The sequence below is a fragment of the Oncorhynchus mykiss genome, chromosome 29, assembly GCF_057628025.1.
Source record: "Oncorhynchus mykiss isolate SJ-2025 chromosome 29, ASM5762802v1, whole genome shotgun sequence".
Classification (NCBI taxonomy): Eukaryota; Metazoa; Chordata; class Actinopteri; order Salmoniformes; family Salmonidae; genus Oncorhynchus; species Oncorhynchus mykiss.
In genome coordinates, this window is record NC_143050.1 from 13646495 (window position 1) to 13669454 (window position 22960).

A 22960-nucleotide genomic window follows, 5' to 3' on the forward strand; every position below is an offset into this window, starting at 1 on the left:
CAAGCACATACGCTCGCGAAAGATTTCACCAATACGTCTACGGACGAGATTTCGAAGTAGAAACCGACCACAAACCATTGGTGTCAATCGTGTCTAAGCCACTGAATGATTGTCCAATGAGAATCCAGAGAATGTTGATCAGACTGCAAAAGTATGATGTGAAGATGATCTATACCCCGGGAAAGTTCATGTTCGCCGCCGACACTCTTTCTCGAGCAGTTGACAAGAAGGAGAGCTTCGACACACAGAAAAACACTGAGATTCTGGCCTTCGTCGACATGATCGTAGCATCACTTCCTGTGTCTTCTGAGAGAATGGAGCTGATCAAAAGAGAGACCGCAGCTGACCAAACAATGACAGAGTTGAAAGAAACAACACTGATAGGATGGCCTGCACAGAAAAACAACTGTCCAAGGAGAATACAGGATTACTGGATATGCAGAGCAGAGCTCACTGTTGTGGATGACATAGTGTTCAAAGGCAACAAGATTGTCATTCCCATGACACTACGCAAAGAAATGCTACAGAAAATACACGAGGGCCACTTGGGTGAGGAAAAATGCAAATGACGAGCACGAGAAGTAATGTACTGGCCAAGAATGAACCAGGAAATCAGCCTGACCACTGCTTCATGTGAACTGTGTTTGATCTAAAGGCCAAAGCAGCAAGCAGAGCCGCTAATGCCTCATCCAGTACCCAACAGACCCTACTACAAAGTTGGAGTTGACCTTTTTGACTGCAATGGCAAAAGTCACATTGTTGTTACCGACTACTACTCAAACTACCCTGAAGTAGCAACACTGCCAACTACCTCCAGCAAAGCTGTAATCACCTACCTGGATTCAGTCTTTGCAAGACATGGGGTTGCGGCTGAACTGTACTCGGACAATGGCCCGCAGTTTTCAAGTTCTGAATTCCGATCGTTCGCTAACAACTGGGGATTCTGACACAACACCTCCAGCACCAACTACCCAAGGTCCAACGGCTTAGCAGAAAATTGTCAAAGGTCTGATGAAAAAGGCACACGATGGAAAGGAGGACTTCCTAAAAAATCTGATGATCTACCGCAGCGCACCGCTGCAGAACAGACTTTCACCTGCACAAATGTTGATGGGACGTCGCATCAGAACCAACCTACCCATCCATGAGGACTTGCTAACTAACACCCAGAGGTGCTCAGAAAGTCAAACTCACAAAGGAAAAACAGAAAGACAAACAAAAACAGCGACACGACAAAAGTGCAAGACACTTACCTGGACTGAATGTTTTGTTAATGTGAATAGAAATAGAGCCACAATAGAGTATTGTTGGACAGACTATATTTAGTTGAAAAACTATTTTATTTTTGAGGGAAAAAAATTGGGGGAAAGAAATGTGTGTTATTGAAAATTGCATGTTATGCAGGTTGAGTAAACAAATATGCAGGTTGAGTAAACAAATGTGATGTGACGTGTAGTTACATAGAAAAGTAGTTTTCTTTTAAAGGAAAGAAGATGTGTTATTAACATTTAGACTACGTTACCCAGCAGGCTATGCGGGCGCGGGAGTTGGTTAAAGAATGCCTTGCATGGCTAAACATGGAGTCTTCAAGCTGAAGTATATGTTCATTAAAAGTAGTTAAACCTACGACCCGGTTTGTCATTATATAAGGAACAAACATTTTGTACATAATTAGATTATAAATAACACTTAATCCAATGTTTGTTAACAATCAAAAGTTAGTAAAAACCAACATTTAGTATAGTATATCCTTTTGAATTTAAAGTAGGCTGTCTATAAATATGCGTTGTGGTGATACTGATTAACTTGAAGCAAATGAGAAGTTCCTGTGTAAAAAAAAAAAAATTACATTTAAAAAAAGTTCCAGTTAGTGTCAGTTCCACTACTTAAGCTTCAATCAAGTTGCCAGAATTCATCAGCTACATCATCTGTCTTTTTTCTACTTAAAAAGGGTACAGGCACCAGAAGGAAGTCTGTGGCAGGGCTTTGACACGGAAACATACAGGTGTAGGATCTTAATGTTGTGACCCTGTTGTTGCAAGAACATTTCCTGCACTTCAGAAAATGCTAACTTGTTGTGTATTCAAGGTTTAAAAAAGGGTTCTAAAGTTTGTAATTTCCACTTTAACATTTCAGACTTTATTTGCTCTAACAAAAATGTATCAAACCCTACACTATTTTTTTTTTATAATCCACACAATAATTCTAATTTCTTATTGTTGCAGGATTAAACTCCTCAAATTAAGATCCTACATCTGTAGACCACAATTTAATCAGACCATACTATCTTGAGCTAGTGTGATAAAATGTCATGCAGAGACACAAAGCTGGTGAACTATAGTGTTGCTTTTATGAAGATTGACATACAGTACAATATGTTCTTTGCAGCATTTTCCTGATAACGTTTCATCATTTGTTGTATTTTCCCTGTATCACATTGCACACTACAATGCCTCCATTCTTGATTCTGTTTTCACAATGTAATAAAAACTCCCAAGAGCACCCATAAACAGGAAATGACCCAAAATCAACTATTGAACCCCACCTTGACCACCCAGGTCTCTGATCTACTCTTAGAAAAAACGGTTCCAAAAGGGTTCTTCCAGTTCTCCATAGGAGAACCCTTTCGGTTACAGGTAGAACCCTTTTGGTTCCATGTAGAACCCTTTGTGGGAAAGATTTTACATGGTACCCAAAAGGGTACCTGGAACCAAAAAGGGCTCTTCGAAGGTGTATCCTATGGGGACAGCCGAAAAACCCTTTTAGGTTCTAGATAGCACCTTTTTTTTTCTAAGAATGCACCTCCAATTCTCCTCAGCTGGAATTTTTTGGCATAGATGACTGCCTTTTCCATGGGTTACTTTCTGCCTAGGAACATTCCGTTGTGTTGCTTTCTGTTAGCTAATTGTTGGATGCTGATAAGAGAGAACCGTGACTGGTGGCCCTCAGACTGGTCCCTAGGTGACTTGTTATAGAAGCAAGGGTGGCACGATACCCATCCGTCATGCCGTTTCTGTGTTTATTCCGGGCTTGGGCGGTTATGGCGCCAGGCACTTTTGCAGTGTGGGGCATCACGTCCTCCCATCCTACAAACACTGCATCAGCTCCAGATGCCAATAACTTTACAAGGCCAACCAGTGGATGACCCGAGCATGGTCTGTGACCAGTGCCACCTGTTGTAACAGAGCTTTAGCACCTCAGGCCTATGAGCTGTTGAGCCGTTTTACCCCTCATCATTTATTCTGCTGCTCTCATTAGTTGAAGGCATATTGGTTCAAGTGGTTCTACCAGCTTGATTGGCTTCCCTTGTCCCCAGGCTATTGACATATTTCTTACTCTTGTCTAAGACTCATGCCCTTGCGTTCAGTGTATGGAATCTCCTACAAGTATCAAGGGTCCAGTCTCAATAAAAGAGATCCGGCTTTATGGGTTGTGCACCGCGTTGGACTGAAACTGAGGCATTCCAACCAAGCTGACCACAGGAAGACACTCTCTATTAATCACCACTACCTGTCATCTTTTTGGAATGGTAGAAAGCAGAGCTTCCCACTGCCTCTGCACACTGCCTCAGACAAACAGAGAAAGACAGCGACAGAAACGCAGTAGTTCTCTGGATGCGTAATAGATAGATGGAGACGTCTATATTTTATGTTCTATATTCTATGTTCTTTATATGACTCCTTCACTTGTCCCTGCAGATTTCTGGATAACCAGGGTACACTCATAATGGACTCATCTGGACTTACATTGTACTTCACGGTACATCCCAAGGATAATGAACACAGTTTCAAGACGTGATGAAATAAGCAGAAGAAAGAACAGAGGGAGATGGCTTTTTTTAATCGCTGCCTTTATCAAAACCTGTTGTACGGGATGAGACTGAAGTGCCCCTCTTTGATCATGAAGCTTCCAGTGTGAGAAGACTCCATTCAGTGGACAACCAAAGAAAAATAAAGTGGAAAGCAGCTTGTGTATGTATTACATCTGTCAAACTGAGTATTGATTTAAACAACTTACAGAGATGACAGCCTTGTATAAATTAGCCACTTTTATGAAACCTTTTTGAGCCACTGTATCTACTAACAGGGCCGTAGTTTATCCCTTCGGAATAAATTCTGTTTTAACAAGTTGATTGGATATAAAGGAAAGACACTGACAGCCCTTGATATCTAGTGGTCAGTGTTAATTATATAAAAGTGTATTTTTTATAGTATACTTAAGCAATGAGGCACGAGGAAGTGTGGTATATGGCCAATATAACACGGCTAAGGACTGTTCTTACACGCATCGCACCGCGGATTGCCCGGATACAGCCCTCAGCTGTGCTACATTGGCCATTAACCACAAACACCTGAGATGCCTTATTGCTGTTATAAACTGGTTACCAACATAATTAGAGCAGTAAAAATACATGTTTTGTCATAACCGTGATATGCGGTCTGATATACCACGGCTGTCAGCCAATCAGCATTCATGGCTCAAACCACCCAGTTTATAATGTTTACTTAGTATGTGTTTACTTCACTTGCACAACATTAGGCAGATAATGTGTATGTCTGTGCCCTTGTGTGTGGGGTGGGTGGAGGAAGTGTTTACAGCATAAGGCATGCAACTGGCGCCACAGTTTAGGATCAGGAATCATGCCAGATGTCCTGCTAAATCTTTTTAAAACACAAAAATTAGGGTTGGTCAATGTCTGTGCCAACTTTACCCTAATCCATCACCTCATGGGTAAGACAACATTTAAAAGAAAATACCATTAAGCAAGTTAGTATTTAGTTTTAGATTTCACTTTAAGAAAGGATAAACATCAACTTCACGATACAATCCACTAATGTATTGATAAATGCTACCGTGTTAATTTCTTCTACTGTAACACATTTGGTAAATGGTCATTAACTGATAGTTCTGTGCCCAAAGGAGATTGTTTGTAAACAAAGTGGAAGAGAGACCCTCCCTTGTGGGAGGTGGCATTTACAAAAGAGGCGGAGTCTCAGGAGAAAGATTAATGACTTGCCACTGGACATTGGTTCAGGAACCTGTTCTAGTTCAACCTCCAAAAGTACAAGTGGGACGAAATGCTCGCGACCGCATGACTGGCATGTGTCTGTGATTACTAGCAAGTGTCCATTCAGAGATTTTGGATAATGTTTCCTCATTTAGAAAATTCTCTGGAAGATGCTTGTGATCAAAAGCTCCACAAAACAAAGAGACAGAAGGACAGAATTAATGGACAGAAGAGAAGCAGGTGAGTTACTTATCTAATGAATTACTCTTAATAAACAAAACAAACACACCACTTTACTTAGGTTTTTATTTTAGACATGGGAAAGTCAGGAGTGGATTTAGCACTAACTGACAAAACATAGTCTATTTGCATTAGAAATGTACAGGATTGTTTTGGTCATATACCGTCAGGTCCATAATTATTGGCATCCTTGCTGGGGCTATTTTGCTTCTACTGGTCCTGTGGCCCTTGTTAAGGTCAACGACATCATGAACATTATTAAGTACCAGAACATTTTATACCACAACCTGGTTGCCTCTGTCAGGAGGCTGACTATTGGCAGCAAGTGGATCTTCCAGCAAGACAATAACCCCAAGCACACATTAAATTCACAAAGAAATGGTTAATTGACCACAAAATCAACATTTTGCAATGGCCATCTCAGTCTCCAGACTTGATTACCTGTTAAACAAAACCTCTTTCTCTGAGCAGCTTTATTAGTATAAAATAATATAATTCCCCTTTTTTTTGTTTCATACAATATAGCTCAGTATTTGTATTATTTATTTATTTTATACTTTACTTTTCCCCCCTCATCTTTATCAAGGGTGCCAATAATTATGGACCTGACTGTATATGATCCAAACAATTCTGTACATTTCTAATGCACTTCAGGACATTTTGCAATAGTTAGCTATACCAGATATGCTATAGCGTAGTAGTTAGTTGCTGTATCTCTGGAAGCAGACAACCAAGACTGGTTGTGATAAGCTAGCATGACGTAGCTGTGATGTTGTTGCCTCCCATGGCTGAAAGTCGCCCTTTATCTCCTCAGGAGGTTCACACTCTTAGCTTCCCTCTGGCAGAGATACCAGTGATTTGGGCTGGATAACTATAGAATGTATGTCATGGAAACTGTAGTGTTACGTAAACATCCCCTCAGTTTTTCTCCCTAGCAGGGGTTGGAAACAATTATTTTCCAATAATTTTGTTGTGAACAGAACCACTATTGTTTTTTGTTTCGTTCCACAGTTCCGACCAGCAAAATAAAGTTCTGAACCCGGTTCGAACCCCAAAAATGTACCGTTTTATATTGTTCCTTTCTAAAAATCTACAGTTTTTACGTTTAGCCCATTAAATGACTTCACCAATCAGTGCGGACAGAGCAGGCAAACTAGGTTTACATGCGTGATGGACAGACAAATGTAGCCTAACTATTGGAACAAGATGTGACTGAAATTTTGTGGGTAGGAAAAAGCGTGAGAGGGTTGTTTGAGGAGGAGGCTTGAAGCGCTGGGCACCTTGTTATGTCATGCATTATCTGAATGACATCCACAGAACTTTTAATATCCTTTGAGCTAGCTAGATAACTAACAAGCTTGAGCTATCTAGCTCATATGTTTGTGTGAGTGTAGAGCTGCAACAGAATTAAAAACACGTCTTACCCTTTTCTAGTTAATAAATCCAAGGTAAAACGGGACAAATACACCTTTATTATCCATAACTAGCAGTGTAGTAGTTAATCCATGATTCTATAGCTAATTAAAAATATCCCTCCCTATATTCTGAGGGGGGGAAGAGCCTGCCCCTCCCCCCTTAATCTGCAGGAACCCCTCTTATTGCTTCTATTCGCCATTTTTATTTATTTTTAATTTTTAATTACTATCTTGTCTCATCGCTACAACTCCCGTACGGGCTCGGGAGAGACGAAGGTCGAAAGCCTTGCGTCCCCCGAAACACAACCCAACCAAGCCGCACTGCTTCTTAACACAGCGCGCATCCAACCCGGAAACCAGCCGCACCAATGTGTCGGAGGAAACACCGTGCACCTGGCTACCTTGGTTAGCGTGCACTGCGAGCGAAGGACTCTGTGTGCTAGCTAGTCCTAAGGAGGACTCCGGTACACAGCAGGTGGAAGGCACACCGTTTCACTAACTATCAAGCTAGCTTGTCTCGAGGTATTGCTAGTCTCGAGGTATTGCTTGCCTGAGGTACAGTACCTTATGATAAGCTGTCGACCACACTATCTACCAAGAGAGTTCTCATCTGTATTATTCGTATTTACCACCATAAAGTGAGCTGGCACTAAGACCGCTCTCAAACAACTCTATAAGGCCATAAGCAAAGAAGAAAATGCTCAACCAGAAGCAGCGCTCTTAGTGGCCGGAGACTTTAATGCAGGCAAACTTAAATCAGTTTTACCACATTTTTACCAGCATGTCACATGTGCAACCAGGGAGAAAAAAAAAATCCTAGACCACCTTTACTCCACACATAGAGATGCATACAAAGCTCTCCCCCGCCCTCCATTTGGCAAATCTGACCATAATTATATCCTCCTGATTCCTGCTTACAAGCAAAAACTAAAGCAGGAAGTACCAGTGACTCGCTCAATTCAGAAGTGGTCAGATGATGCGGATGCTACACGACAGGACATTTACCACCACAAAGCGAAGCTGGCACTAAGACCGCTCTCAACCAACTCTATAAGGCGATAAGCAAAGAAGAAAATGCTCACTCAGAAGTGACGCTCCTAGTGGCCAGGGACTTTAATGCAGGCAAACTTCAGTTTAACCAAATATTTACCAGCATGTCCTCCTTATTCTTGCTTACAAGCATAAACTTAAGCAGGAAGTACCAGTGACTCGCTCACTACGGAAGTGTTCAGGTGACGTAGATGCTACACTACAGGAATGTTTTTCTGTAGCCGATGTGAACCAAACCTTCAAACGGGTCAACATTCACAAAGCCGCTGGGCCAGACGGATTACTAGGACATGTACTCAAAGCACGCGCGAACCAACTGTCAAGACACTGACATTTTCAACCTCTCCCTGACCGAGTCTGAAATATATAAAATGTTTGAGCAGACCACCACAGTCTGAAATGTTTGTCTGAAACTCCTTGCTTGGTGGGTGAAACAAAAACATTTTTGGGCCTCTCTCTTCCTTTTCCTCTCTGGTCCAGCCAGAGTCCATCGAAGAACAGGAAGTTACCAAACCACAGAAGAAGATAAAAATATGTTGTTTTCAGTGATGGCTTCATGGGATAGCTAGCAACTTGTAAACAATTACCCATTCCTATAATAAGATGACCAGATGTCTGAAAATAAAACCGGGGACATTTCCATTGTGCCGGCCAATATATCATTAAAATATCCAATATGATTATCTATGAAATAAAAAAAGAGGGACAATTCAGGTTTCATGTATTTAGTCTAACAGGCACACTGTGATAGAGAAAACAACTATACTACAGAAACACTACAGACAAGACAGAACTGTCTGATCTGAACAGCCATTCAGTGGTCCTGCTAGTCTGGGTAGAACTGATCTGAACAGCCATTCAGTGGTCCTGGTAGTCTGGGTAGAACTGATCTGAACAGCCATTCAGTGGTCCTGGTAGTCTGGGTAGAACTGATCTGAACAGCCATTCAGTGGTCCTGTTAGTCTGGGTAGAATTGATCTGAACAGCCATTCAGTGGTCCTGGTAGTCTGGGTAGAACTGATCTGAACAGCCATTCAGTGGTCCTGGTAGTCTGGGTAGAACTGATCTGAACAGCCATTCAGTGGTCCTGGTAGTCTGGGTAGAACTGATCTGAACAGCCATTCAGTGGTCCTGGTAGTCTGGGTAGAACTGATCTGAACAGCCATTCAGTGGTCCTGGTAGTCTGGGTAGAACTGATCTGAACAGCCATTCAGTGGTCCTGGTAGTCTGGGTAGAACTGATCTGAACAGCCATTCAGTGGTCCTGGTAGTCTGGGTAGAACTGATCTGAACAGCCATTCAGTGGTCCTGGTAGTCTGGGTAGAACTGATCTGAACAGCCATTCAGTGGTCCTGGTAGTCTGGGTAGACTAAGAGCAGAAGAGAACATGAGCAAAATTGAAAAAATAGACAATAGTATATGTGAAATACTTAGCAACATCATAAAGAAATAAGACAATGATGAGATTGGTAACTACATAATATACTTATAGCAACCCAATCTGTATATTTCTCAGAAGAATGTATCTTCTTCAGGATTGCTCTGTCTTTGGCCAGCTTCTCCAGGAACTCCTGGCAGGGGAGGTTGAAGTTTGTCTTCACAATAAGCATAGGAACAGTGAACCTATTTCTTGCTGCTGTCCATATATCATTCATTCCGTTTCTTGGAAAGAGCCATTGTACCTCCTCTGTCTGCTCTTCTTACTCTCTTAACTTGTTCTTCTGCTCCAATCTTTCTCCTCTTTTCTTCACTCGTCTTCCTTCTATTTACCTTTCCACCGCACTCTGATACACTCTCCTTGCTTCACTCTTTTCAGTCCCTTAATTTTTCCTTCTCCTTCCTCTCCAATCTTTAATAATAAATAGTACACTATTAGATAACCAAAGTACTTTAACATTCCCATTTTAATTTAACATTTTTAATTTCACATGTATTTAACCAGGTAAGCTAGTTGAGAACAAGTTCTCATTTGCAACTGCGACCTGGCCAAGATAAAGCATAGCAGTTCGACACATACAACAACACAGTTACACATGGAATGAAAAAAACAGTAGAAAAAAAGAAAAAAGTCTATATCCAGTGAGTGCAGGCAACCAATTGGCTTTGGGGGTGACCAGTGAGATATACCTTCTGGAGCGTGTACTAAGAGTGGGTCCTGCTATTTATTTAATTTTTATTTAACCAGGCAAGTCAGTTAAGAACAAATTCTTATTTTCAATGACGGCCTAGGCCTTAACTGCCTGTTCAGGGGCAGAACGTCAGCTCGGGGGGTTGAACTTGCAACCTTCCGGTCACTAGTCCAATGCTCTAACCACTAGGCTACCCTGCCGCCCCTATGGTGACCAGCGAGCTGAGATTGGGCAGGGCTTTACCTAGCAGAGACCTGTAGATAATCTGTAGACAGTGGGTTTGGCGACGAGTATAAAGTGAGGGCCAGCCAACGAGAGCATACAGGTCGCAGTGGTGGGTAGTATATGGGGCTTGGTGACAAAACGGATGGCACTGTGATAGACTACATCCAGTTTGCTGAGTAGAGTGTTGGAGGCTATTTTATAGATGACATCGCCGAAGTCAAGGATCGGTAGGATGGTCAGTTTTTCGAGGGTATGTTTGGCAGCATGAGTGAAGGAAGCTTTGCTGCGAAATAGGAAGCCGATTATAGATTACATCTTTGATTGGAGATGCTTAGTGTGAGTCTGGAAGGAGAGTTTACAGTCTAGCCAGACACCTAGGTATTTGAATTTATCCACGTATTCTAAGTCAGAGCCGTCCAGAGTAGTGATGCTGGATGGGCGGGCAGGTGCGGGCAATGATCGGTTGAATAGCATGCATTTAGTTTTATTTGCGTTTAAATTAAGAGCAGTTGGAGGCCACGGAAGGAGAGTTGTATGCCATTGAATCTTGTCTGGAGGTTAGTTAACACAGTGTCCAAAGAAGGGCCAGAAATATACAGAATGGTGTCGTCTACGTAGAAGTGGATAAGAGAATCACCAGCAGCAAGAGCGACATCATTGATGTATACAGGGAAGAGAGTCTGCCCGAGAATTGAACCCTGTTGCACCCCCATAGAGACTACCAGAGGTCCGGACAACAGGCCCTCTGATTTGACACACTGAGCTCTATCAGAGAAGTAGTTGGTGAACCAGGCGAGGCAATCATTTGAGAAACCAAGGCTGTTGAGTATGCCAATAAGAATGTGGTGATTGACAGAGTCGAAAGCCTTAGCCAGGTCGATGAATACGGCTGCACAGTAATGTCTCTTATTGATGGCGGTTATGATATCGTTTAGGACCTTGAGCGTGGCTGAGGTGCACCCATGACCAGCTCGGAAGCCAGATTGCATAGCAGAGAAGATACGATGTGATTCAAAATGGTCAGTAATCTGTTTGTTAACTTGGCTTTCGAAGACCTTAGAGATGCAGGGTAGGATAGATATAGGTCTGTAGCAGTTTGGGTCTAGAGTGTCTCCCCCTTCCTTTGAAGCGGGGGATGACCGCGGCAGCTTTCCAATCTTTGGGAATCTCAGACGATACAAAAGAGAGGTTGAACAGGCTAGTAATAGGGGTTGCAACAATTTTGGCTGATAATTTAAGAAAGAGAGGGTCCAGATTGTCTAGCCCGGCTGATTTGTAGGGGTCCAGATTTTGCATCTCTTTCAGAACTTCTGCTATCTGGATATGGGTGAAGGAGAAATGGTGGGGGCTTGGGCGGGTTGCTGTGGAGGGTGCCGGGGAGTTGACCGGGGTAGGGGTAGCCAGGTGGAAAGCATGGCCAGCCGTAGAGAAATGCTTATGGAAATTCTCAATTATAGTGGATTTGTCGGATGTAACAGTGTTTCCTAGCCCCAGAGCTAGGTAGCTGGGATGAGGTGCTCTTATTCTCCATGGACTTTACAGTGTCCCAGAACTTTTTTGAGTTTGTACTGCGGATGCAAATTTCTGTTTAAAAAAGCTAGCCTTAGCTTTCTTAACTGCCTGTGTATATTGGTTCCTAACTTCCCCTGAAAAGTTGCATATCACAGGGTCTATTCAATGCTAATGCAGAACGCCACAAGATGTTTTTGTGCTGGTCAAGGGCAGACAGGTCTGGAGTGAACCAAGGGCTATATCTATTCATGGTTCTACATTTTTTGAATGGGGCATGCCTATTTAAGATGGTGAGGATGGCACTTTTAAAGAATAACCAGGCATTCTCTACTGTCGGGATGAGGTCAATGTCATTCCAGGATACCCCGGCCAGGTCGATTGAAAGGCCTGCTCGCAGAAGTGTTTTAGGGAGCGTTTGACAGTGATGAGGGGTGGTCGTTTGATCGCAGACCCATTACGGATGCAGGCAATGAGGCAGTGATCGCTGAAATCTTGGTTGAAAACAGCAGAGGTGTATTTGGAGGGTGAGTTAGTTAGGATGATATCTATGAGGGTGCCCGTGTTTACGGATTTCGGGTTATATCTGGTAGGTTCGTTGATACATTGTGTGAGTTTGAGGGTATCAAGCTTAGATTGAAGGATGGCCGGGGTGTTAAGCATGTCCCAGTTTAGGTCACCTAGCAGCACGAGCTCAGAAGATAGATGGGGGGCAATCAAATCACATATGGTGTCGAGGGCACAGCTGGGGGCAGAGGGTGGTCTATAGCAAGCGGCAACAGTGAGAGACTTGTTTCTGGAAAGGTTCATTTTTAGAAGTAGAAGCTCAAATTGTTTTGGTACAGACCTGGATAGAAAGACAGAACTCTGCAGGTTATCTTTGCAGCAAATTGCAACACTGCCCCCTTTGGCAGTTCTATCTTGTCGGAAAATGTTATAGTTAGGAATGGAAATGTCAAGGTTTTTGGTGGTCTTCCTAAGCCAGGATTCAGACACGTCTAGGACATCCGGATTGATGGAGTGTGCTAGGGCAGTGAATAAAACAAACTTAGGGAGGAGGCCTATAATGTTAACATGCATGAAACCAAAGCTTTTACGATTGCAGAAGTCAACAAATGAGAGAGCTTGGGGGATGGGAGTGGAGGTAGACACTGCAGGGCCTGGATTAACCTCTACATCACCGGAGGAACAGAGGAGGAGTAGGATAAGGGTACGGCTAAAGGCTAACAGAACTGGACGCCTAGTACGGTCAGAACAGAGAGTAAAAGGAGCAGATTTCTGGGCACGGTAGAATATATTCAAGGCATAATGTACAGACAAAGGTATAGTAGGATGTGAATACAGTGGGGGTAAACCTGTGCATATAGTGATAATGAAAGAGATATTGTCTCTTGAAATAGCATTTAAACCAGGTGATGTCACTGCGTGTGTGGGGGGATGGAACTAAATTGTTAGCCGAGGCGTGTTGAGCAGTGCTAGAGGCTCTACAGTGAAATAAAACAATAGTTACAAACCAGAACAGCAATCGACACCGCATGGTGACGTTAGGAAAAGGCATGCGTAGCCTGGTGATCATACAAGTCCAGTGCGTGGCTTCAAGCAGCTAGCGGCACGGGGCTAGCAGGCTAACAGACAGGCCTTAGAGGGATGACGCGACGGAGGGAAGTCTGTTGTGCCCCCCTCAAGCAGTTACATCAGCGGACGGATCAGCAGGGCTCCGTGTGGTAAACCAGGCCAATTGGCAAAATGTGTATAGTGGCCGAAGATATATGTCCGAAGGGCCTCTTAAATCAGCAGTCCAATGTGCTTAAGATAGCTAGCAGGCCGCAGATTAGCGGCTGTGCGTTCAGGGGTCGTTAGCTGCTATAATTCCAGGTGGAATAAAAATATAATAAAATATAATAAAAATGTTTATAAAAAAAAAATTGGTTCAGAGCTTGCGATAGGAATCTGGAGATAGAGAAGAATAAGTCCGACTAGCTCTGGTTTGAGTCACGCTGTACAGACTGGCGAGAGTTGTCCAGGATAAAGGTAGCTGATGACCGCTAGCAAAGGATAGCTGACTGCTAGCTAGTGGCTTCGGAATGTATTCGATGGGCCTCGTAAGCCAACAGTCCGTTGTGCTCTAGACATCTAGCATTCAGGGGACGTTAGCTGCGAAGGTCGGAAGGTGAGAAGGTTCAGAGCTTGCGATAGGTATCCGGGGATATGGAGAGAAGAAATAGGTCCGGTATGCTCTGGTTGAATCGTGTTGTCCAAACTTGCGAGAGCTTTCCGAGCTAAGGTTAGCTGATGACCGTTAGCTGGCTAGTTTATGTTGGAGAGATTCCAGTAATAGAGGCAAAGAAAAATACGTTAGAGAAAAAGCAGGTCCACACCACATTGGGTGAGGCGGGTTGCAGGAAAGTATTTTGAAGTAAGGGTTTTGAAAAATATAAAAAGATATGCGAAGAAAAATATATATATATACACGACAAGACGAAGGACAAATACAAAGACTGCTACCCATTGCTTGCCTCATTTTTGTATTTTATCTCAAAAACATTGTATGGAATAATAAATTGGCCGGCTCATGTAATCACCTTTCCTCCTCTATCTCTTTCACTCTTCTTCCCATCCAGTCTTCCTCCTCTCCTTCCTCTCCACTCTCTAACAGAAAACATTATGCTAATGTTATCCATGAAAATTTAAAAATATATATTTTCACACTATTTATTATAATCCCAAACCATTAAAATTGTAATCTACAAATAAATATGAAATATTCTCATAGTTAATTGTGCATTCATTTAATATAATCATATTTTCAAAATAGCCTGTCCATGTGAAAGTTTTTTAACCTAGCTACCATGACAGTAGCTGGCTAACCTAGCTAGATAACTAGTTGACATAGCTAATGTTAGCTAGCATAACCTATTTAAAACCTTATGGCGCAGATCATCTATCTATATAATAAATTGTGACATTTTAACATCACTAGCTAGTATCTCAAACGATTGTAACTTACCTGGCTTTAAAAGACGTTTGTGGTGATGTTGTGGATGAACTTGTCACCTTGTTAGCTTCTGGCCGAGTTTTCCACAGCAGTTTTCTCTAAAACTAGCGGGAACAAGTAGTTAGTAGAAGAAGAAGAGTGAATGAAGCTGCTATAGCGAGCAGCCCCCTCTGCTGGACGAAACAAGCACAACGCGATTGATAAGTCAACTGGTAGGCTCTGCTGCTCGGTCTTTCTTGCCACGTAAAATATTATTTCACTTTTCAGTCCATTTTTTAATGCACTGTTAAAAACGGGGACATTTCCGGGGACAGGCCACCAAAAACGGGGACTGTCCCCGGAAAACGGGGACGTCTGGTCACCCTATCTATACGTACTATTTTAATAGTAATGTGTTAACAGCCAATGTGTATTATATGACCGTTGCCTCCTGTTTAAGTTTATTGCAATGAAGTTTGTTTTGTATTCTAATTATTGGGTGGAAGTTGTTAGCTACGATGGTATCTTTAACCTAGCCTAGATTTTAGCCAGCTGCTCTGCAGTGCAAGCTAGCTTGACTTGCTATAAAGGTCGAGAAACAAGTTGAGGAAAAAGTAAACAAACAAAACACGTTTTATTATTACCAGAAACAATATATTTATCCTGTCTTGAATGAACAGATCATATCTTGCAATCTTCCAAAATACATGTGATCTCTGACAAGAGACAGGCTCTCCTCCATTTTGAATTAAAAACTATTTTCAGTTGAGGGGCAAGACTCCGTGAAGATGAAAGATTAAATAAGTCACGTAAACGGGGCATAAGTTTCTGAGTGAGGGCTTTGCATAGGAGTTTTGTTGCGTTTTGTTGTGGGACTAGAAAAAAATGCCTGGAACATAAAAGAAAGCCATCAACCGGTTCCCATGCTTTTAAAAACAATGGTTAGGTTCCAGAACAGTATGGATCACTTTCATTCCAAGTTCTGTTTCTGTTCCTTGAAAAATGTATTTATTTTCCGGTTTTCTGTTCTGTTCCCTGAACCTGTTCCAACCCCTGCTCCTTAGGCCCCTTCACTTCTTGTCTATCTCTGTAGTTATTTTTCTTCATTCCTCTCAACTGCATAATATTTTCAGAAATGTTCTCTCTCAATGGTATGACACTGCTTGTACCACAGGGTGAGTACGGAGCGGCTGCGGGCCCAGTCCCGTGTTGCAGCTAAGAGTAGGAGGGAGAGAGAGAGACGTTTGTTTGGGGAGCTGGCAGCATGGCTACCTCTGCCCTCTGGTCTGACTGGCCACATAGACAAGGCTTCTATCGTCAGACTCACACTGGACTACCTGCGTCTGAGAGCGCTGCTAGACCATCGAGACAATGTCACACCAGAGACCAGGGTCTGCTCTGACACAGTCCACTTCACCATGCACGGTAACAACATTCTGTTGGGTTTTTGGAATGTCAAGGCTTTTAGAGTGTTCAAGGGTTTAGAAATATAGTAGAAGGCATTGTCCTCTGTGTTATTTAGGGCGATACCCAATGGCAGGGATTTTCTCTGTGGAGACAGTGCTGGAGTCTGCTGTTGGGGGTTTCATGCTCTTGGTGTCTCAGAACGGCCAAGTTATCTTCACTACAGGGGACATAAGGACACACACTGGCATCAACCAGGTACAGTCATATTATACTGAACAAAAATATAAACACAACATGCAACAATTTCAATGATTTTACAGATTTTTACAATTCATATAAGGAAATCAGTCAATTGAAATAAAATCATTAAGCCCTAATTTCACATGACTGGGCAGGTGCGTAGAAATGGGTGGGTCTGGGAGGGTATAGGCCCAACCAATCAGAATGAGTTTTTCCCCACAAAAGGGATTTATTACAGACAGAAGTACTGTGGCTTGCGAAACTATTCACCCCCTTTGCCATTTTTCCTATTTTGTAGCCTTTTTGATTTTTGGGGGATTTGTATCATTAGATTTACACAACATGCTTTGTGTATGCAAAATATTTTTTTGTGAAACAAACAAGACAAAAAAACAGAACTTGAGCGTGCATAACTATTTACCCCCCAAAGTCAATACTTTGTAGAGCAACCTTTTGCAGCAATACAGCTGCAAGTCTCTTTGTTGCCTCTCTGATTAATGCCCTCCTTGCCTGGTCTTTGAGTTTTGAGTCTCTTGGCAGGTTTGTTGTGGTGCCATATACTTTACATTTAAAAAAATAATGGATTTAATGGTGCTCCGGGGGATGTTCAAAGATTCTTATATTTTTTTATAACCTAACTCTGATCTGTACTTCTCCACAACTTTGTCCCTGACCTGTTTGGCAAGCTCCTTGGTCTTCGTGGTGCCGCTTGCTTGGTGATGCCCCTTGCTTAGTGGTGCCCCTTGCTTAGTGGTGTTGCAGACTCTGGGGCCGTTCAGAACAGGTGTATATATACTGAGATCATGTGACAGATTAGGTAACACTTAGATTGCACACAGGTGGACTTTATTTAACTTATTATGTGACTTCTGAAGGTAATTGGATGCACCAGATCTTATTTAGGGGCTTCATAGCAAAGGGGGTGAATACATATGCCAGTTTAAAAAATATATATATATATTTTTAAACAAGTACATTTTTTAATTTCACTTCACCAATTTTGACTATTTTGTGTATGTCCATTACATGATATCCAAATAAAAATCCATTTAAATTACAGGTTTAAATGCAACAAAATAGGAAAAGCGACAAGGGGGATGAATACATTTGCAAGGCACTGTACTTCTCAGTTTTATCGGCTGTCAGGGTGACTGGTCTCAGATGATCCCGCAGGTAAAAAAGCCGGATGTGGAGCTGGCGTCGTTACATGTGGTCTGTGGTTGTGAGGCCGGTTGGATGTACTGCCAAATTCTCAAAAACGGCTTATGGTAGAGAAATTAACATTAAATTCTCTGGCAACAGCTCTGGTGGACATTCCTGCAGGCAGCATTCCAATTGCACCCTCCTTCAAAATTGAGACATCTGTGGCATTGTGTTGTGTGACAAAACTGCACATTTTAGAGTGGCCTTTTATTGTCCCCATCACAAGGGGCACCTGTCATTCACACGTCAGGTGAATGAATTATCTTGTCAAAGGAGAAATTCTCACTACCAGGGATGTAAACAAATTTGTGCACCAGATTTGAGAGAAATACGTTTTTTTGTGCGTATGGAACGTTTCTAGGATCTTTAATTTCAGTTTATGAAACATGGGACCAACACTTTACATGTTGCGTTTATATTTTTTGTTCAGTATATGTACATACAGTTGAAGTCGGAAGTTTACATACACTTAGGTTGGAGTCATTAAAACTAGTTTTTCAACTACTCCACAAATTTCTTGTTAACAAACTATAGTTTTGGCAAGTCAGTTAGGACATCTACTTTGTGTATGACACAAGTAATTTTTCCAACAATTGTATACAGACAGATTATTTCATTTATAATTCACTGTATCACAATTCCAGTGGGTCAGAAGTTTACATACACCAAGTTGACTGTGCCTTTTAAACAGCTTGGAAAATTCCAGAAAATTATGTCATGGCTTTAGAAGCTTCTGATAGGCTACTTGACATAATTTGAGTCAATTGGAGGTGTACCTGTGGTTGTATTTCAAGGCCTACCTTCAAACTCAGTGCCTCTTTGCTTGACATCATGGGAAAATCAAAAGAAATCAGCCAAGACCTCAGAAAAAAAATTGTAGACCTCCAAAAGTCTGGTTCATCCCTGGGAGCAATTTCCAATCGCCATGGTTCATCTGTACAAACAATCGTACGCAAGTATAAACACCATGGGACCATGCAGCTGTCATACCGCTCAAGAAGGAGACACGTTCTGTCTCCTAGAGATTAACGTACTTTGGTGCGAAAAGTGCAAATCAATCCCAGAACAACAGCAAAGGACCTTGTGAATATGCTGGAGGAAACAGGTACAAAAGTATCTGTATCCACAGTAAAACGAGGCCTATATCGACAAAACCTGATAGGCCGCTCAGCAAGGAAGAAGCCACTGCTCCGAAATCGTCATAAAAAAGCCAGCCTACGGTTTGCAACTGCACATGGGGACAAAGATCGTACTTTTTGGAGAAATGTCCTCTGGTCTGATGAAACACAAATAGAACTCATTGGCCATAATGACCATTGTTATGTTTGGAGGCAAAAGGGGAAGCCTTGCAAGCCGAAGAACATCATCCCAACCGTGATGCACGGGGTGGCAGCATCATGTTGTTGGGGTACTTTGCTGCAGGAGGGACTGGTGCACTTCACAAAATGGATGGCATCATGAGGGTGGACAATTATGTGGATATATTGAAGCAACATCTCAAGACATCAGTCAGGAAGTTAAAGCTTGGTTGCAAATGGGTCTTCCAAATGGACAGTGACCCCAATCATACTTCCAAAGTTGTGTCAAAATGGCTTAAGGACAACAAAGTCAAGGTATTGGTGGCCATCACAAAGCCCTGACCTCAATCCTATAGAACATTTGTGGGCAGAACTGAAAAAGCATGTGTGAGCAAGGAGGCCTACAAACCTGACCCCATTACACCAGCTCTGTCAGTGGAAATGGGCCAAAATTCACCCAACTTATTGTGGGAAGGTTGTGGAAGGCTACGCAAGTTAAGCAATTTAAAGTCAATGCTACCAAATACTAATTGAGTGTATGTAAACTTCTGACCCACTGGGAATGTGATGAAAGAAATAAAAGCTGAAATAAATTATTCTCTCTACTATTATTCTGACATTTCACATTCTTAAAATAAAGTTGTGATCCTAACTGACCTAAGACCATTTTTACTAGGATTAAATGTCATGAATTGTGAAAAACTGAGTTTAAATGTATTTGGCTAAGGTGTATTTAAACTTCCGACTTCAACTGTATGTTGAGTGTTCATATTGTACTGGAACTGAAGGCAAAACAGATGGAAAACAAAAAATATTTTTCTAAACAACAAATATTTTTATGTCACGTGTAGATGGATCTGATTGGTAGGAGTCTGTTTGACTTCATGCACCACTGTGACCAGAGGGAAGTCAGAGATATCCTCTCAAAAATGATAGGTAAAGGGGACTTCACATATTTTAAACAAGATGTTAGTTAGCAAAGAGGCATATTGTTTATCTTCTGTATCGTGTCTTTCTATCAGCTACTGAGAGACAACAGCAGTGTGACTTCCTCCTCCGTGTGAAGAGCACTCTGACCTCTCAGGGTCGAGCTGTCAACCAAAGACACACACGATGGAAGGTCAGTACTTCATACTAGTTTGAAGCAGTGTTAACATGTTGAAGGTCAGTACTTCATGCTAGTTTGAAGCAGAGTATTAACATGTTGAGTTTTATTCTTCTCTGTTGTAGAAATACAAACTTCACTTTCTCTTTTCTCTCTGTCTCTCACACACACAGGTGATTCACTGCGTTGGGGTTAAGAAACAATCTCACCTTCCAGAGTCAGCCTGTCTTGTCCTAATGTGCCGACCCTTACCCATCTCACAATGCATCATCAGGGATGCCAGCTTGAATCACAAGACCTTCCTGAGCGGACATCACCCGGACATGAGGTTCACCTACTGCCATTCAGGGTACAGTCACTAACTCCACTCATCTGGTGACGCTAATGAAACGAGACGAGTAATACAAGCATATTACATAATACTTTTCATACTGTTTTTCATATGATTTTGTTTCTAGTGTCAAGGAGCTGACTGGATATACAGAAACAGAACTTCTGGGCCAGTCTGTGTATCAGTATTACCACACATCTGACTGCCAGCACATTCACAAAGCACACCAGAGCTGTGAGTTACCTCGAATCATGAGGTGTATATAAATATTGTTAATATCACTAGTATGTTCTGACCATGTTAAATTGATATGTGATCATGTGTCTGGGACAGTGCTCTCTAAGGGACAGGCTACCATGGGCAGGTACCGTCTGCTGCTGAAAGGTGGTGGGTATGTGTGGGCAGAGACGGATGCATCGGTGGTGTACAACAACCAGACTGGGCAGCCCCAGAGTGTTGTCTGCATCAACTACATTCTAAGGTGAGAAGTGATGTTGGGGTCGGGGTCCAATGAAAGCATCTAATGAAATGACAACTCTTACCAAAACTGTGTGGATATGAAGTTGGTTAGACTAGATATCTGTTCAGCTGTTTACAAGTAAAATCCCTTGTTCCTTGTGCTACCAAGTTGTATGCACCGTATCTGGTGTAAAGATATCTTCTCTGTCCTTTTTCCGTTTGCCCTATCTCGTTGTCTCACCACAGTGAGGTGGAGCTACCAGAGATGGTGTTCTCACTGCAGCAAACAGAACCTCTACTGAGGCCCTGTTACTCTGATCTTGTGGGGCCCATCCTGCAGAATGAGACCTATCCTGCAGCAGAGACAGCTGTTCATCTACGCAACACAAAAATACCAACTCCAGGTCTGTCCCTTTAGCTGACGATTATTTGCATCTAACCGAAGAGGTGGTAAGAGACTTGTGGCATTGAATTGTTACGTTCCTCCCAATCTGATCTAGAACACAACAATGAGATCCAAACCTATGAGGGATATTCAGAGCTCAACCGAGAGGATCAAATGAACATGAACTCACTCTCTGTAAGTAGGCCTATCTCTTTGCTCACGGGTAAAACCTGGGCTGAAATTGGTAGCATGGTGGACTTTTTCAATCCATGGTGGACTTTTTCAATCCCTTTTTTAATTGCATATTTCCTCCCTGCAGGAACTATGTGAGCAGGACCTGGACTCGTTGGCTCCATACATACCCATGGATGGAGAAGACTTCCTCCTCACTCCAGTTTTAGATGGGATCTTGGCCATGATAGAAGGTCCTGTTCTTCCACCTGGTTTGGAAGGCCATTGTTCCTTGGGGAAGTCCCCTATATCTGCTGGTTCTTTCACCACACATCAAATGAAAACCTTGCAGATAGAGCCCCCTTGTGACTCAGGGGCGTCACATACAGTCAAAGAGTCAGAGTTCGGGTAAGCACCACTGTGTGTGGGCACAAGCTTCTAGTCTCAGTCAATAGGTAGACTGTTAAAAGGTATAAGCAAGTCCTGGTATCGATATTAGCATTTTTGACGCATTATGTTACAATCATCTATAAGTGACTTTGTTGAGCTTCACAATCAATTTGAGATACTTTCAGACATGATGCGTGAAAAATGCTAATATCGATAACAGTACTTGGATGGGATTTTTGCCACATGCTCAAACTCTGGAAACAATGCCAGGGAAACTAAACCAAATAATGGATTGCTGTCAAGGTGAAGACACCATTTTGTAATTTGGGTGAACTGTTCCTTTAACCGTTCATCAGTGGCATAATTGTTGCTGATTGTTTTCTTTGGATATAGGGAATCATACCATCATATCCTTGTCTCATTATTGGCCATTTCAGATGTTTCTTGGTCCTATATAACATCTGCTCTTTCTCCAGGGACCATATGAAGTCAGTCTATAGAGGAGGCAGTGCTGTGTTCAAGGAGGGCCCTGACTATGCCGGATTGGAGGGCCTTGTCCCGAACGAACAGTGGAGTGAGAAACACAAGTCCTGTAGACATCCACAGGCACTTATGGCTGCTGCTGTTAGGCTGCCTTACCGGACCGTGGAATATTTCCCCATTCACCCACAAGATGGATCCACTTGCTTGTGTGGATCACCATCAAGGCAAGTGTTGTGGAAATACACACAGCAGACCAAAATCCCAAGCACAGGCCCTCAGCCACCTACCAATCATATAGACGAGATGTCAACATGCCATGTTCCTTTCAGCCTGCCAGTACTGAGCAGGCTGGACTGTGAGGTCACACTGGGGCCAACCAGCTGCCTGCTTCAGGGGTCAGAGATCACCTCCGTCCTGGACCAGGCCCCCTCCAGATTCTTACACATGACAACATGGGGCATAAATCAGCTCTCCACCCAATATGCCCATCCTTGTTACGCACCCAGATCAGCTATTGAAGTCAGCTCTGGCACATCGACATCATATGCTGAATGGATAACATGAACTTGATTATCCCACGAATTGTGCCAATCTCTCCTCAACTAGGCCTATATTGTGACTTTTACTGGCAATTTAACTGACAAATGTGGATGCATAGCCTAGTTATTAAATACAGCATTTAATTACAATGATCAATATTAAAACTGTTGTCTTTGTTTTGTGCCCATACAAGTTACAATATATTTGAGTTTTTCTTATCCACTCGGATTCTACAGGCAAAAACTGCCATATATAGCTAGCTCTGTTATACAAAGATTCTCTGCTGTTTTTAAACCCCACTCCATGGGGAAAGTTTCGGTGAAGGAAGTTTATGATTAACCTTTTTTCACCATGGAGGGGCGTTTAGTCCGCTACGACCGCAACTGTCTGGGAGATGGG

At 42.4% G+C, this 22960-nt stretch overlaps 2 protein-coding genes across 3 annotated transcripts in view; one reads left to right on the forward strand and one right to left on the reverse strand.

Moving 5' to 3' along the window:
• Positions 1–14689, reverse strand: part of LOC100136033 (cytokine receptor common gamma chain) — a 30976-nt gene extending 16287 nt beyond the window's left edge. The window contains exons 1-2 of the mRNA XM_090226185.1: positions 14583–14689; positions 14158–14224 (exon numbers count right to left, since the gene is read on the reverse strand). The gene's annotated coding sequence lies outside the window, so the exon portion shown is untranslated. The remainder of the gene's footprint in view (positions 1–14157; positions 14225–14582) is intronic.
• hif1al2 (hypoxia inducible factor 1 subunit alpha, like 2) lies at positions 3723–22725 on the forward strand. 2 transcript variants are annotated; one of them, XM_021591498.3, is made up of 12 exons: positions 3723–5248; positions 15724–15974; positions 16072–16211; positions 19549–19633; positions 19720–19817; positions 19976–20151; positions 20261–20367; positions 20467–20614; positions 20839–20996; positions 21093–21172; positions 21297–21556; positions 22015–22725. In XM_021591498.3, the coding sequence occupies exons 1-12, from the start codon at positions 5148–5150 to the stop codon at positions 22583–22585; spliced, it is 2175 nt and encodes a 724-aa protein (XP_021447173.3). In that variant the 5' UTR covers positions 3723–5147; the 3' UTR covers positions 22586–22725. The 2 variants fall into 2 exon arrangements, with proteins under 2 accessions (XP_021447173.3, XP_036823171.2); XM_036967276.2 differs by lacking the exons at positions 15724–15974; positions 16072–16211 and having other exon boundaries at positions 5011–5248.
• Positions 22726–22960: the final 235 nt, after the last annotated feature.